The sequence below is a fragment of the Puccinia triticina genome, chromosome 13A (genome assembly GCF_026914185.1).
Source record: "Puccinia triticina chromosome 13A, complete sequence".
NCBI lineage: Eukaryota > Fungi > Basidiomycota > Pucciniomycetes > Pucciniales > Pucciniaceae > Puccinia > Puccinia triticina.
In genome coordinates, this window is record NC_070570.1 from 110,700 (window position 1) to 127,256 (window position 16,557).

The window sequence follows — 16,557 nt, forward strand, 5'->3', positions numbered from 1 at the left end:
GTTGTCCGCTCTCTCTCTCTATCCCATCCATTCTAAAAGTCCTGTCCTCATTGGTTTGTTTACTCTCATCTATTCCCTCATCCAAATCTCTTAACTAACCTAATCTTCTCTCAGCTCCTTGTCCTCTACTTTTCCTGTCTCCTTTGGTTGTCCATTCTTTCAGAATAATTATTTCTTGACTCAGGGTTTGTTTCCATTTATCATCATTATCTTTCTTCAGGATCTTTTTCTTGCATTATTTTTTTTCAGTTCTGGTTTTTGGTTCTTTGAAATACAGTCAATAGCTTCACAGGTTCTAACAAAAGAAATATATACATTTAGTCTTCTGAATACTTTTAAAAATCAGCTGTTGATGTTGCCAAAAATCAGCTTCCTACAGATTGTATGGCAAATGATGGTGCACATTGTACATGACTCATGACCCCACCAACATATTAAGGCCCATTTGGATTCTTGCGTCTTACATGATAAATGGGGAAATTTATCAGGCACAACCCAAAGTTTGCCCCCTGTCTCCACCATTTTTTTTGAACCCCTGGTCGCGTGTGATAAATACAACCATTTGTCACATATAACGGTGGGTCCAAACGGGGCCTAAAATGATTTTATAAAACTTTTTGAAGAATAATGAACTAATGAAAATTTACTTTTTTGATGATGGCACAGAAGATCCATCTGCAAGATTTTCTGTGAGTGACAGGATATTCCAATCTTGCTAATCAGTTGCAAATCAGAGGGTGGTGGGAAATGCATGCTTGGACTTTGAAGCAGTAAATACCCGGAAAATACATAAATATATTTTTTTCCTGAAGATTCAGCTGTAATTGTGAAAATCATGGATCTACAAGCACATTTATCCCCTCAGGTACCTTCTTTGAAATTTCTGCACTTCAGTAATTTATTACTGGTTGGTTTTTGACATTGAAGCCATGAGAGCAGCACCATCTGAAAGAGAATATTCAGTTCTATCACTTTCCTCCGGGGCAAGAGGAAAGGTGCAGTGATGTGGACATCAGAGGAAATTGAAAAAGCTCCAGTCAAACTGATACAGTCAAAAAGTGGGGATGGCGCCCGCGCATCCTGGGCACTTTGGGCCTACCGCTTGCCCTCTGAAACGACGGGACTTGTGTTAAGTTAGGATAGGCCAACGGGGGGCCCGACTGATCCCCACCAATCCGTCCGCCGTCGAACTCAGACAGCTACCTCCTTCTGCCTACCAAATTCCGCTACATACTACTCGAACGCCATGGCTTCAACTCTACCCAAAAGAATTATCAAGGTTAGTACCTCCGATTTATACAGTCCCGATCTTGATTGAACCCATCTCACAGAATGTTGTTTTGTATCTCATTCGATAACCCGAATCGCCATCTGCAGGAGACTGAACGACTCGTTTCTGATGCGCCACCGGGAATATCAGCGGTGCCACACGATGACAATTTACGGTACTTTGATGTTGGACTTCAAGGACCCGAAGGCAGTGCTTTCCAAGGTATGTCTCTGTGGCTGGTGGTATTATATCTGTTGGAGATCCGGTTTAATTTTGCTCTTCGGAACAACTATTTCAGGCGGTCTATTCAAACTTGAATTATTTTTACCCGAGGATTACCCGATGTCGCCACCGAAAGTACGATTCTTAACCAAAATTTATCACCCTAACATTGACAAACTGGGCCGAATATGTTTAGATATCCTGAAAGGTTCGTCGCAATGCTATATATTCAATTAATACCGGATTCCAAGCTTAAGAATTACCCGAATAACGACACGCTCTTGTTAACAGATCGATGGTCACCAGCTTTACAAATCAGAACTGTATTGCTATCCATACAGGCTCTGTTGTCCAGCCCCAACCCGGTACGTGGTCTGAATTTGCCTTCATTTCGAGAACCCTCAACTGTTAACCCAATGTTTCTTTGCTTAGGATGACCCCTTGGCGAACGATGTCGCTCAACACTACAAAAGTGACGAAGCGGGAGCGATTCAACTGAGCCGAGAGTGGACGTCGAAATATGCCCAACCATAGCGCAGCGCTGCTTAGGGCGTGTACCATATGAAATTTGTTTTTCCGCGCGTGGGAAACAGCTTTCTTTTTTTTTGATATTTTGTTTCAACAACAACAGCTTTCCATAAACGTGTACCACAACCACGGGTTTCCTGCTACAAAATATTTAGAGAAGGATCTCCTCCATCAATCTAGTTGGATCGGTCCGAGAGGAAGAATGAGATGATTCTTCTCTGACCCATACGATAGACCGTTCCGTCCGAGAGAAAAGAGGAGACAGATCCTCGTGGATCACTCCCCTTCTTCCTCATGGATCGAAGGTCCAAGGACCAATCTGGGTGTATCGGTTGGAGAGTAAGGAGCAAAATCCTCTGATGGGGAGGAAAACAGAGGAGGACTTCCCGTGAAAAAACGCGTGGACAAATTGCGATATCCTGGATCTACACAAGCGGAGAGGGATGACTACTCAAAATGGATGGGTTTGTTGCTGAGCCGTTCATTCCACTTAAAAGTCTGGTCAAGCACTTCATACATCATCTGGACTTCTTCTTTGACCCCATCCTTCAACTAACTTAACTAAGTCCCTCCCCCTGGGAGGGACTTATGCCTTATCGGTGAACTTTGCCTGAGAGAAATGTTGATAATCCTTCCTCTTTTATGCTAAGGCCCCTGCGGGGTGCCATCTTTGTTTAATCACCCTCTACATTTACACTTAGAATCATTAGAAGCCTGGCTATCCCCTGCCACCTTCATCTTTATTTTTCTCCCTCCCAAACTCAAGATACGAGGCATGTACAGTTGCGCAAGGCAATAAGCTGTTCTTTTTTTTTCTCGGTCCGGACAGTTGGGGGGGGATTTTTTTATTTATTTTTGGGGGTCCGGAAGGTAGAGGGGTCATCTTTTTCCCGCATTTTGCTGCGGGTGGCTTTTTTGAGCAAGGAGACTCCAAATCCGTGCCATAACACACTTTCTTTGAGTGGCCACACTCCAAATTAGCTTGAGTGTAGACTCCCAGGCAGACCGGGAACTCCAAAATTGTTCATCACCGATAATCCCACAGGCAAGTTTTTTTATTGTTTATGTATAATTTGGGTTACACTGCAAAGATAAATATAGCTGACCTCTGATAAACCTCATGTCTGTGCAAAAATTCATGCAGATCAGCCCTCAAAAATGACTCGAATCTCACAAGCTGCAAAGAGTCAACGAAGAAGGCGCCATAGGGAAAAAAGAGAGGAGGAAGCTGAGAAACGAAAACCGCCCAAGAAGAATGTGAAGTGTCATTCAAAACCAATAGTTATTGATTCTGACAGCAATGACGATGACATAGAAATTCTTGAGCAAAGAAATCACAGCAATCTTGTTGAACAGACCTCGGCTAATGCTAACCAGACCGCTGTCGATGTCGAACAGACCACCACCAATTTTGAACGGACCTCCGCCAACATTGAACAGACCTCCGCGACCGATGTTGAACAGACCGCCGCTAACCTGATTGAACCAACCACCACTGATGTCGAAGTTGAAGAAAATGCTTTTGGTCTAGAAATAGTGATTGCTACTAACAGCAAAGGCAACGAAATTTCCGCCTTTCAAGAAGCTGAAATTGAAGCAAGAAACCAAGCCAATGACCTCGTTCGTTGCTTCGATCTTGCGATGGAAAATGAAACATCAGACGAGGATAGCAACACGGCAGACGATGAAGAAGAATCGGCTCAATACTTCTGGCCCATATTCTCTGGTGCGACGACTGCGGTTGCTAGTGATGATGTCGTTAACGCACGGAAATTGAAATCAGGGAAGAAATCCTATCAGCAGCCAATTCCGAACCCCAATTTGTCGTCAAAAAGGCTTGTCCCAGCCTCTCTCCCCAAACAGACTAAGTCTGATAGGAAAAAACGGCGGACTGAAGCTATTGGCAAGAAAAATGATATGTTTCAAAATTATTTCATCCGACATCAGCCTGTTCGAGTAGAAGCAGATCCCACAATCGATCCCAACCTAGAATCAGCTACTTTGGATGATTCCAATCCTTCGAATAGCAGCCGTGTCAACCACGAATCTTCCAATGCTGGTCTTGTCAATCGCACGTCTGTTGATACTGGTCTTATCCACCACAAATCTGATGATGCTTGTCTTCTAAACCAAGAAGCTGAATCTCTTGATGATCGCCTTGATTCGCTACTGGAAAAATATCTTGCAGCTCCAAAAGAGCCTACTAGCGGAGAAACAAATGACAGAAAAGCTCGTGAGAAGTGGCAGGAACTCAATTCGGCGCTCGACACGGCCACTGCAACCTACAGGAGGAAAGAGAAGAAGGAGAAAAACTTCAAGTTCCCTCAACTGATGATCAAAAACTTATATCATTTTAATAATCTTCGCCTGAAATACAGTCTTGACGGAACCCCTGCTCCCAGTGCCGCTGCATCTCTTGCAGCTGCCCAAGCCGCTATCAACCAACGCTCTTTCGCTTCCGGAACTGCGCCAAAAGCCAGAAGTGGAATCTATCTTGCTCGTTCCATTCAATTCGAAGCTAGGCATGTGATCAACAATAAGTCTCTCTTGGAAGTGAAACGAGGCAATAGGAAGACTCATCATTCCTTACTGGACAATGCCAAACTCCGAAAAGAATTGCTTACTTGGGCAGCATCTCAAACCCCCGGTCATGTGAGCAATTTTGTTTCACCTGTTTCTCACAAAGTACTTTGTTTATTAAAATATCCTTGGCCTACACAGGTGACTCCACTTACTTTCCGCGAATACACCCTCCATACGGTTTTCCCTCAGTTTGATATTAATCGCAGCCTCAGTCGCCAAACTGCAACCCGCTGGATGATCAGGCTTGGATATCGTCCTCAAGAGTATCGGAAATGTCTATACTTTGACGGACACGAGCGACCTGATGTGATCGAGGCTAGAAAGAAGTACATCAAAGAATTTGACCTCTATCGAAAGCGATCCAGAATCTATGGCGGTGACGATCTTGATATGGCTCCTCAAGTTGACCCCGCTGCACTAGGTGATGGGAAGGAAACGGTATTCATATACCATGACGAGTCGACAATTCACGCCAAAGAGAAGCCTAAATCTTCCTGGTTACTTCCTGGTACGACTGAGTTACGGTCGAAGAGCGCCGGACGTCTTATTCACATCTCTGATTTTATCCTGGAGACCACTGGAAGGTTAAAACTTTCGGCAGAGCAGTTTGCAGGAACAGGAATCGAGTCTGATGATGCTGCCACCATCATTTATCCGGGCTCCAATGGGGATAAATGGTGGGACATGGAGCAACTGTGCCATCAGGTTGCTAAAAAAGCCATTCCAGTTTTTGAATTACTTCATCCAAACTGTCAAGCAGTTTTTGTTTTCGATTGCTCATCTGCACATGGCGCTTTTTCAAAGTCGGCTCTGAGAGTTCAAAACATGAATCTCAGTCCAGGAGGCAAGCAATCACGACTACAAGATTCAGTAATTCCGTGTGATGATCCACACATCCCACAACATCTCCGTGGCCTCGCTCAAACCTTTGTTTATGATTCTTTGCACCCCGATCCGAAACGAGCTGGAAAGCCAAAAGGAATCCAAGTAATCTTGGAAGAACGTGGCCTCTGGGATTATTATAATAATTTACGGCTTAAAGAACGCAAACCAGCCTTGAAACTCCGATGTGATGTCTGTTCAAAGTCTAACGCGCGAAAGGACGCATTGGTCCGCTCAGAAAAACTTATTCGACAAGCCGAAGCCACTGGGTACTTGTTGAGTGAAGAACAATGCGTTGAGGAGCTTATGGTTGCAGAAGGTCACTGCCCGGAGGACATGTCAAACCAACCAAACCTAACTGCCAAGAGTGTTGGCTGTTGTTGGTCAAATATTTTATCGCATCAATCGGATTTCGCCAACAAACAACCATTGCTTCAACATATTATTGAAGATGCAGGGCACATCTACCTTTTTCTACCCAAATTCCACTGTGAATTAAATCCAATCAAGCTATTCTGGTCGTTTATCAAAGAATGTGAGTACTGCATCCAGATCAATGATTCCCTATTCTTATTCAATTAACCATACAGTTGACAAATCTCTAACAATCATATTTTTAGCTTACCGAAAGCAATCTCACACCGCCAAAACATTCCCTTCCTGCAAGGTACTTTTTGAGAAAGTAAGACAATCGTGCTCCACTGTCACCATCCAAAAATATTTCCGCCGTACCGAGCGGCAGCTCTCAGTTTATTGGCAAGGCTATACCGGTCGCCAATCAGAAATATTGATGAAGAAATACAGCTCGCATCGGTGTATCCCCAGTAGAGCTTGCATGGATTTAGAGGTTATGAATGCCTGATTCAACCCCTTGTTTCTCAGGTCACTTGCTATGTATTCTTTTTTCTCACTTGATTGCTCCCTAATATACATACATAAATACAAATGTCACTCGCTTTTTTGTTTCCTCCATCTGAAGAGTCTTGCCCAGCCTGCATGTCCAATGCGGAGCCATGTTGTACATACATACATATGTAGATGGTCGGCCTTACTGCATAAATATGGCTTTATGGGTGTCTTATATCCATAACTACGCCCCTAAGGCCATAGTTATGTACTTGCGCGCAAGCTTTGAGAGCCGGTCCGTAAAGTCGGGTCAGAAAAAAAAAAAAAAAAAAAAAAAGGGCTGGGCAGAAACCTTAGCCGAGATATTTCTGGACTGCCCTCGGTTTGAAACGCACAAAAATGTGTTCAGCTTGTGGTTTGAGCCCATGGGCCTCACAACTTAAGGGCCCGTGTGCAAAATGTAAATTTTGCAGGCGCGCCAGCACAGCTTATTGCCTTGCGCAACTGTAGTAAAAAAAACCTCATGCTCGCTAAAACAGCCAAGGCATCATTGTTTGTTGATTTGGCTCCCTCGGGATTTGGATTGAACTGGGGCAAATCCATGTTCCCACAAGCATCCTGCACCTTTCCGAAGGTCTCAGATCTGTCAAACCAGTGTCAAAAGAGAGCAAAAGAGGTGATCATACATGTACATATGATCATCATCAACAATTACACGGCGGTTTTGCTTTTTAAAGTTTCGCCTGTCAGATTGACGGGGGGTGGAAGCCACCGGCAAATTGACCCCCGCTCTGTCAAATTGCCAACCATCTGACCACTCTCCCGCCAAAACTCAAGCTCAGGTAAAGTTGACTCGACTACAGGCAAGTTATGTTAACTTGCCCGGTTGAGTCGCCGGCAAACACGCCCCGACCAAACATCCGCCGTCAGACATGGCGGCCACATCCCCTCAGTAACAGGAGACGGCCCGCACGCCAGCCACCAGCACAACAAATTGCCCATCCTCCTCGGTGATTGATCGCCCTCGGCCCTCCCCTCCGCACCATCATTTGCAAGTCCCCCTCCCTCATCTCTTGCTTCCCATTGATCCCTTCCACTAGTTCTGCTGACGCCCAAAATGCATCTTGAAATCCAGTACGACCATGAACTGTGCAATGACTTATTGGCCGTCACCACACCCGAGAAGATTACCCCCCACAGGTGCCACATATCTTCATCAATTGCGGAGCTCAAAGACACGTCGGCTCGGTGCAATCGATTTAAGGAATGTATTTTCCGGCACCTCGACTCGACTCGGGAAGATTTCAAGGTCGGTGGCATCCTGCGAATACTCGAAGCCCTTGGGCGACTCAGCTGGGTCGGCGAGATTGTCCGACAAAAAACAATCCAGGTCTACAGTTTTCCGTCTGCATTCAAGACTTTCCGGCGTTGGCTTTACCTGCTTCCGAAAGGCGCCAAGGCCGTCTTACGCATCACGCGGACCGATGAAAACAGAGAGGATTTGCCACCCGCCAGCCCCGCCCCTCCAGTATGTACTTTGATATTTTTCTTTTGTGATCATCAGTTTACAATCTTTGCGTTTTAGCCCAGCCTCAGCACAACGGAATCAACCCTACCAGCAGATTATGGTGCCTTCGAAGCAATCAACGATGACAGCAATGCCGACCCGGATCACTGCGCAGACAACCCCACAGACACAATCACGAGGACTTCCTCCACGGCCCCACTGACCGACGCACCCAAGCGGTCGTTGCAGTTATTTCCTCCTACTCGACCTCCCAAGACACACCATCTCCGCCGCGCGGCTGCTGATCTGACCATGAGACAGTTTTTCTTTATTTCACATCTCGCCGAGGATGACGAACACACGCTTGCTACCATGCAAAAGCACTCCATTTATCATTGGTCTGTCTTCAAAGGCATGACCAAGGCCGACCTTGCAGAAGCAGGATTCAATCTCGGGCCCGCTCGTTTGATAGTTTCTGGTACTGCCGCTGCGGTTGCCCAACTCGAGAATTTGTAATCTATCATTTGTTGCTTATCCTTACCTATAACGCTTTCTCAATTTTAACCTTGCTGAGACAATGACCACATCAAAACCTCACGCAATCTGACACAAAATAAGTTCCATTTTAACAAAAGAAATTCCATTTTATATTGATGCAAGAATTTATTCCAATCCCATTTTTTTCTTTCATTTGATTTCCAACACATAAATCTAAAATGTGATTGAGAGATTGTGTAATGACTGAGAAAGGTGCCCATTTATGAGATAAAGATGTCATGGTGCCCATTTATGAAATAAAGATGATAAAAAATAATTTTTTTTCATAGGCCTATTTTATCCCTCTATCACATGAAGTAAGTATGACTGTATATTTTATTTGATTGATATTTCAACACTGACTTCCTCAATATAAACTCCAAACCCAAAATCAGTCTTACATTTTGATTTGATCATTTTTATCTATATTGCAAATCTGTGGATGATCTTATTGTGTTAATTTTTATGGTTTTTATGGTTTTTTTGGGGCACAAAAGAAATACATATTTATTTCTGACAAATGAGATGCTTGGGAAACTATGATTCTCAATCATATTCATTGAGCCTCACAATGAATATGATTAGGAGGGATAATATCCTCCTGGATACCCTCCTTGGGAGTCATACTGGGAACCTCTGGGCGAAGGAGGGTACATGGAATCTCTACTTGTGCTGCCAGCTGGGGTACCATAGTATACTGGATACATTGGCGGCCCTGTCCCAAGTGAACTTCTGGATGAAGACCGGTACATTGAATTTCCTGTGTTGGGTGGATACATTTCTTGCCCCACTCCAATGGAACTTCTGGATGATGAATGGTACATTGAATTTCCTGTGTTGGGTGGATACATTTCTTGCCCCACTCCAATGGAACTTCTGGATGATGAACGGAACATTGAATTTCCTGTACTGCTACCCACTGGGGGGGGGGTTGAATCCACCCAATGGGTTTGCTTGAGGTGCTGGGGCACTATGTAACCCACCCATTGGGTTTGATACATACATTGGTTGAGTATTTGGGGTGTCCAAATAGGATTCTGGACGAGGAAACAGTGACATGGTAGGTGGCCATACCTCTGGATACATATTTCTTGCTTGTGGCCCACTTGGCATGGTATAGAGCTCATTAGATTGATGCACTGGATTTCTCTGGTTGGAAAAGTTGGGGGGCTGTGGTTGTTGGAATGATTGTACAGAATAGCTTCTGCTTCTTTGGGGGGTTTGGTTCTGAGGGGGAAATGGTTGGGCTGATTGTACAGAAGTGCTTCTGCCCCTCTGAAGAGTTTGGGGTTGAACAGAGTCTCTTGTTGAGTCTATATGCTGGTGACTTTGGGAGAATCTTTCTTCTTCTCGGTCTGGGATATTTTTTTCAGCTTTCCATTTCTCTATTCCCATTCTAATGGCTTGTGCAAATTCACTTCCAGGTACTGCATTGAGCGGAACTTGCGCAAGTCTTCTGTGCACTTCTGCTGCATGAAAGGAGCATGAGTTGAGAATGAAAGAATCTGTTGGGTTGTGGTCCACCATGTATCTTGCTGGGTTGCCTTCATGGGTATCATTCATAGGCCTTGAACCCAATTTAACTTGACATCCACCATCATGGCAGTTGTGCTGCACATTGAGGGAAACCATTATCTCCTGTAATTAATGGAGGTGTGGATTAGATTTTATCTTGTGTTTCATTTGAAACTGCACATGATATTGACATACCTCAGGTGAACACACATGGTTTTTATTTGTTCTCTTGAGGATCCTCATTTGGTAGTAGTCAGAGACAGTTGATCTTTCAAACTCATTAACCTGCAAGCAGATGATGTGAGATTTGGGGCCAACTATTGATGTTCTTGAGGAAGCTCTCCAGATTGAATGAATTTGGCCAATGACTGCCGGCCTATTCCCTGGCCGCAGAACATATGCAAAATAACCTTTCCGCACACTTTCTTTATCGGTAATTTTCAAACAGCATTCTTGAGTGAAATGGTGATTGGGATATTTATCACTAACCTCCCTGGGTACAGTTACTCTATCTGATTTGGGTAACTTAGCCAGTGATATTCCAGGTAACACATCCCCTGACCCATAAATACTTGAATGAACATAGCCCATTGATTGTTGTATGTCTTCCATTTTAAATATACGTCTCAATTCTTTTGATGCTCTAAAATAGCATTGCTTGACATGATTCCAAAGAAGAGCACCTGACAAAATGGCCCTCAGGCATTGGAAATTGCTAAATGATACTGCCAAATCCTTTCCGGGATGTTGCCTATTTGAGTGGACTGATGCATTTCTGAGTATGCTGTTGAAGCTCTCAAACTTTTCAGTTGCAAACAGGCTGGCTGGACCAAATTGTGCAATGGAATGTACCAGGTGGATCAACATATGAAACTTTGGTTTATTCACCCATCTTGCATTGCACTTCATGAGCTGTAATAATAAGTTGTCAACCAATATCTCCATTTCCTTCAGGTAAACTTGCATGTCAGTTATGTGAGTCTGGAAGACATAGGGTGCCATTCTGCACAATGCACACCATAATTCTTTCTGCTGTTCATCCATGAACTGGAAGAAAACAAAAGGTGCACATTGAAGCACGATCTTGAAATCTTTTCCAACCATGCTTTTGTGATGCTTATACAAGTAAGCAGCATTTATTTTTGGGAGGTCAAGTGCATCAGTGATAAATGATTGCCATGCTCCCAGGAGATCATTCATATGCCGTGGCTTGATTGTATTGCTGAGGAAATCTATGGCAATGTATTTGATGACGCCCAATAGTATGACATGCAAAACTTCCACTGGTGTATCTTGGCACCCATCAAACCCTGAGTCAGGTACAAATATGATTCAATGATTTTAGTTCCCAATCATAGTCAGAATTCATTCAGAGTGACCAAATCTTACCCAGCAATCGTAGGAACGGGTTAAACAGTTTGTGGTTCTGATGCTTGTCCAGTGCCATTATCTTTGCAAGCTCTGATTTCTTCTTTCAGGATTTGAGTATATCTACAAATGCCTTGTTGAGAACATCTTGGACACCTAATGATTTGGATTCTTCAATATAGGTGTCTTTGGAATATTTCAAAGCAGTTTCCCACAGTTTATGAGAGCGTTCAACGGTTTCACTCCATTTTCTATAATCCACCACATCCTAAATGATGTGTACCATATTTGTAAGCAAAATGTTTTATTTGTTTTTGGATAACATCTCTGATACTTACCCTGTTACCCAATGAGTCCATGCCCAAGAACTGATAGATGTAATCTTCTCCTGATTTATCTGACCGCTTTTCAACACCCAAATGACAAATGCGGCAGGGGTTCAAGGCAGCACCTGGAAGAGGAGTATTGGTAACTTCTGCATGCATTGGCGAGTCTCCTAGGAAGCAGAGAACCACAGTGGACACAAGAACTTCTTCTTGCAATTCACAGTCATATGCAAAAAATCCGTCTTTTGTGATATCACTGCTCAAAGTTCAAGGGGCATACTTCAGCTATTGGATTATTACAAGTCTTTTATCTAAAAAAGATGACCTTACTTCAGTTCATCTACTATTTGATTGGCCAATTCCAATGGCCCTGCAGTGTTGGATGTTGAGAGGAAATGGCAGTTATACTGCTGATTTGACACCCTGGGTGGAAGACCTGCAAGTGTAAAATAATAACTGATGTGCTTGTTCCATTTTTTGGATTGGTTTCCAGATGTATCATCACAATATAGGGCAATTGGCACATGTCTAATGATCCTCCCGTCAGACTTCTTCCGCCATTCATTGGGTAAATCAATTGCAGAGTAATTGCCTTTCTCCCCCACTGAAAACAAACAAAATATATATAATTAGTATGTTGTTCCAGCCTTTGGGCACCAGTTTTGCTCACCCCATAGTTTTTTGCAGACAGATGATATTGGTTTGTCACCCCACAGGCAGATTTCAAAATAATTCAATTCAAACTGTTCACAATCTATGGAGCGCAACCTTGATGAATTATATTGCAGATTAGGAGGTATTTTCAACTTGAAACCTGGCTGGTGTGGGGAGCCTTCATGCTGTGGTTTGACACATTTGGCGTACATTTTATCCAAGTGTTTGTAAAAGAAGATAGGTACTGGAGGACTTCCCGTCGGAATCTGCGGGTCTCCCAGAAGTGATCTAGACCCCAAAAAGCTAGATTTCCCTGCAAAAATCTAGAATTTTTGGGTCTATATTGACATCTGCGAGAGTCCCAGATCGCACGGGAAGTCCTCCACTACTAACTCCCCTGATTGTAACTGACAAGGCTCATAGATGTAATAATGTTTTTTATTTACAGCCACCATTTGTGCACGATATTCCTGGGGGAGAGCCTCACGCCACTCGTAACTCTGTGACAATTTGTATATGTTTTTCCCACCTGAATCTACTGGGTAAAAGTCCAGGTGTTTATTCACATATGGGTTTGCCAAATCCTACAGAATAGAGGTTAAGTCATATTCAATGGAATTGGGCGGATGGGGTTAATATCTTTGACTAAAGCATTGTGACTTACTAGGGCAATAATCCTCTTGACACTCAGGGAAAAGCATTGGTTGTTGAACACACTTTCTCTTTGGATGGGTTCCATGTTGAGTATGGCCCTCAAACTTTTCCTGATCCGCCATATTGCGGTCCACTTGCGGAGTTTTGTGCCACTCAGTCCCATCAGTGTGCAGACTTTCAGATATTGAGCCCTTGAAAGGATGTGATGCAAATAACCGGCCATAAGCACCGAGATGAGTGGCTGTGCCGCGGGTGTGAAATCAAACCCCTCATCAGCACTCCTGACCCCCGCGGACCTGAAGGTACCGGCTTCACCGGACTTGTGATTGCTCACCAGCAAACCCCCGAAGGGGAACCAACCGGAATAATCGGGTCCATCACCCTCCTCTTCATCCTCGACATCCCCTTCTTCTCCGCCTTCGACCTCCGAAACTTTGCCCTTGTTGCTACAAACCGGCTTAAAGATATTGATCACGTCTCGCATGGTCCCTTCGTTGCCATCGCTCCCGCTCACACCCGAATCTGACTGATCCTCGGTGGGCCCAACGTCAGTATATTCCATCTCAACTCCGTCACTGAATTGATCATTCTGATGAACTTGAGGATCAGTACACTCTGCATCGACGCTCTCAGGCTGGTCAATTTGACCGGTATAACCCGGCCGCAAAATCTCCGGAAGGTTCGACAGATGGGTCGCCGTTTGTGAATGAGCGTCTGTTGAAATCATCGACCAGCCGCCGCAATACTTGCATCTCCATTTCGGACGGATCTCGGACGATTCCACTTGCTCAAAAACTACCAGATTTCTATTGATTAGCCAACTAACTGTGTGCAGCAGAATCATTTTATGACTAAATTAAAATAGGTATGTACCTCTCCGATCGACACGCACTGCTTGTTGATCTACATTCATACTGATAAGTCCAATTGCTATTTTGACGGAACTCTTGCCAGCACGCCCCGACCAGAAGAACTAGCCCAGCTGATGTGCGACACAAACGGATCAAGCAGATCACGAACAAACCAGTAAGTGGTATGATTTTGGAGGGGAGCTTGTCCAGAGAAAGTTATGAGGGTATAAAGACCCCCAGTGAAACTGATGCATTGACCCCAGCTCGAACTAGCAAAGCCGTCCGTGACGAGTTTGATTAGCCACACCCCGTCATTTTCCGCCTCGAACCGTCTCAAAGAGTTACCCTGATTACCCTCCGTACCCAATATGCGACGAGCCGCATTGACAGTACCATCTACCTCCTTTTCTCAACCGATTGAGGTGGACAGCAATTATGCTGAAGAAACCCCCCCTGCAACACGCGAGCCTCAAGCCAAGCGACAACGACACCCTGCCTCTCAGGCTGTTGCGCGGACTGCCCGACTTGTGCGGACCCCGCAAGTTGCAAGAGGAGGTATGTTTTAGAGTGTCATAATTGTAGCAATGATGACAGGCTGATCATCACCATCGATTATTGTCACGCTCAGGTCAACACAATGCCCCGCCCAACATTACACCCAGCCGTATCATCCCTGATGACCCCGTTCGCACCCATCACATCGGTCAACCAAATCCCCCTCCAAACATTACACCCAGCCGTATCATCCCCGACAATCCCGTTGGCACCCATCCACCTCCTGTCATGTCCCGTCAAGCTGCGCCCCATGTGGGTCGGGGGGCCCCCATGGCGATTGGTAAGTTTCAAATCATGTAGTTATATTATCTGCTCCTTGTATCCATGGCGCATCGTTGAATCAAACCATTTGATGGCCTCAGTAGATCCACAGTTTCAACCTGCGAACTTCCCCCCCGGCCGAGTGCCAACCATCACCCCCACACGAGTCATCGCAAGTGATGACAATCACCACCAAGTAGGAAACCCAAATGGTAAGTTGAATCAGTGATTGCCTTGAGTAAGTTACCACTGATTCAACTTTGCCCTCTGGATAAGTAAAATTAGAAGACTTCGATCCCCCACTCCCAAGGTCCAAAGACGAAGACGACCCCGATGACGAATCCTCAGATGAAGAAGGCCGTACCGTGTACGGAAGTCTTGACGGCTTCATTAGACCCCCGCCGCCCCGCAAAGCCCAACCCCAAAACACAAACCTACCCAAAGACAGGGATTTTCCAACGCCCCCGCCCGCTGGGCGTCAGCCAACCCCTGCCCCACCTCGACGAGCTGGTCTAGGGGCCGGAGACGCCCTTGTGGAGTCCTTGCTTGCGTCAGCTGACCTTTCAGACACCGATTTACAGCTGGCACGCCAACTATTTGTTGTGCGTGCAATTTTTACTTCTTTTTATCGATGATTACTTCTTTTTATCGATGCAGCAAGTATTTCTTGACCTAACTTCCACCTCAGGCGCAGGAAGAAACACTATGGAAACTCTCTGTAGTCATGTGGCTGAGGCAACGCCCCACCCACACTCCAAACAACAATCCGGTCATTGCCAATGGCGCCACCGCGCATGTGTATGGGACGGTTATCAGGGTACGTCCAGAATCTCGTCAACAAATCGATGTGATGATTAGGAGCTGATGGGGATTGCCTGGCAGACAAGAGTCCGCCAAAGAATCCGAGAAATCCTGCTCGAACACACCTTGGAGTCCTACAGTCGACTGCAGTCGGTGCACGGCCTGCCATTTGGACAATCACCGCTTCCGCTGGCCAAGGTACACAATTTTTTCTTTACCCCTTGTTTGCTGATGAAACAAAGCTAACACACGATGCACTAGACCTTTGTTCTACAGCAACCAGCGGCCTTTAGGAGGCAAAACCTCCCGCCGGGTCTCCCCAACAACCTCGAATCCATGGCGAGCCTGGTGACATTTTTGCGTGCCATGGTGAAGCACGAAAGAACGCACATGCGTAGCTTGGTAAGCTTGTCAATGACACCCTCCAATCACCCCTCCGATCCCCCCTCCGCCATTTGGGACTCAGCTGACTCAGCTGAATCTGTCCCCCGACCCAGCTTCTCTTCAACGTCCGGCAGGAGACTCGGGTCCGCGAGCTGGGTCCGGTGCCCAAGCTCTTTGACCTGGTTGTCCAAATCGATCGACAATTCAAACCACGAGCCGCCTTGCGAACGCCCGAAGAAATCCGCGCGGAACTGCATGATGGAGTCAGGGTAAGGATTGCGATGCTGCGCATCATTACAATCCACCATCTTGTGCACCGGGCGCCTGGAGATATGAGGTCACAATGGGACCTCATCGACAATCACCTTGAGGCAGTGCGGGAAAAACCGTATCTTGAAATGCAAGCGTAAGTCGCCAAATCAAAATCATTCCATTGCAGAGTGACCTATCACAAGCTGACATGATTGAAACGGCTGTGGACCGACGGTCAGGCATGCGGTGCTTATTATCCGCAGAGACCGCGAGCTTTTCCCCGGAAACATCATGTTTGCTGATGTTCCGATCGAGTTGGTCCAGATCCCCAGCGCTCTTGAAACCGATATAGAGGCGCGGGTCATGGAGTCTGAACTGGGCCCAAATCCGACCCATGCACAGGTCGATGCAATTCTCGCAAGGGAGATCGCCCTTGGCAATTAATGCGGCCTTGCCTTTTCCGCTTCAACGGCGGTTTTTCCTCTCATCCTCTAACTTCCGACTCTGACTTCCAACATTTTTTTAGTTATTTATGTATCAAAACAAGAGCAAAAAAACAAC

The 16,557-nt window shown here is 45.4% G+C and overlaps 5 protein-coding genes across 5 annotated transcripts; 4 read left to right on the forward strand and 1 right to left on the reverse strand.

The window, feature by feature from the left end:
• Positions 1 to 1,246: 1,246 nt before the first annotated feature.
• Positions 1,247 to 2,026, forward strand: PtA15_13A11 (uncharacterized protein; the record flags this gene model as incomplete). Its single annotated transcript, XM_053162285.1, has 5 exons — positions 1,247 to 1,279; positions 1,378 to 1,492; positions 1,569 to 1,700; positions 1,784 to 1,857; positions 1,925 to 2,026. The coding sequence occupies 5 exons, from the start codon at positions 1,247 to 1,249 to the stop codon at positions 2,024 to 2,026; spliced, it is 456 nt and encodes a 151-aa protein (XP_053026168.1).
• Positions 2,027 to 3,178: 1,152 nt separating this feature from the next.
• Positions 3,179 to 4,161, forward strand: PtA15_13A12 (uncharacterized protein; the record flags this gene model as incomplete). Its single annotated transcript, XM_053162296.1, has 3 exons — positions 3,179 to 3,746; positions 4,017 to 4,095; positions 4,155 to 4,161. The coding sequence occupies 3 exons, from the start codon at positions 3,179 to 3,181 to the stop codon at positions 4,159 to 4,161; spliced, it is 654 nt and encodes a 217-aa protein (XP_053026169.1).
• A 3,287-nt stretch (positions 4,162 to 7,448) lies between these two features.
• PtA15_13A13 (uncharacterized protein) lies at positions 7,449 to 8,354 on the forward strand (the record flags this gene model as incomplete). Its single annotated transcript, XM_053162307.1, has 2 exons — positions 7,449 to 7,859; positions 7,917 to 8,354. The coding sequence occupies 2 exons, from the start codon at positions 7,449 to 7,451 to the stop codon at positions 8,352 to 8,354; spliced, it is 849 nt and encodes a 282-aa protein (XP_053026170.1).
• Positions 8,355 to 12,836: 4,482 nt separating this feature from the next.
• On the reverse strand, positions 12,837 to 13,805 carry PtA15_13A14 (uncharacterized protein; the record flags this gene model as incomplete). Its single annotated transcript, XM_053162318.1, has 2 exons — positions 12,837 to 13,687; positions 13,766 to 13,805. 2 exons carry the CDS (start codon positions 13,803 to 13,805, stop codon positions 12,837 to 12,839), a joined length of 891 nt encoding a protein of 296 aa, XP_053026171.1.
• Positions 13,806 to 14,111: 306 nt separating this feature from the next.
• Positions 14,112 to 16,440, forward strand: PtA15_13A15 (uncharacterized protein; the record flags this gene model as incomplete). The annotated part of the gene is made up of 9 exons (XM_053162329.1): positions 14,112 to 14,298; positions 14,372 to 14,578; positions 14,661 to 14,771; positions 14,836 to 15,161; positions 15,248 to 15,376; positions 15,418 to 15,558; positions 15,637 to 15,762; positions 15,858 to 16,150; positions 16,236 to 16,440. 9 exons carry the CDS (start codon positions 14,112 to 14,114, stop codon positions 16,438 to 16,440), a joined length of 1,725 nt encoding a protein of 574 aa, XP_053026172.1.
• Positions 16,441 to 16,557: the final 117 nt, after the last annotated feature.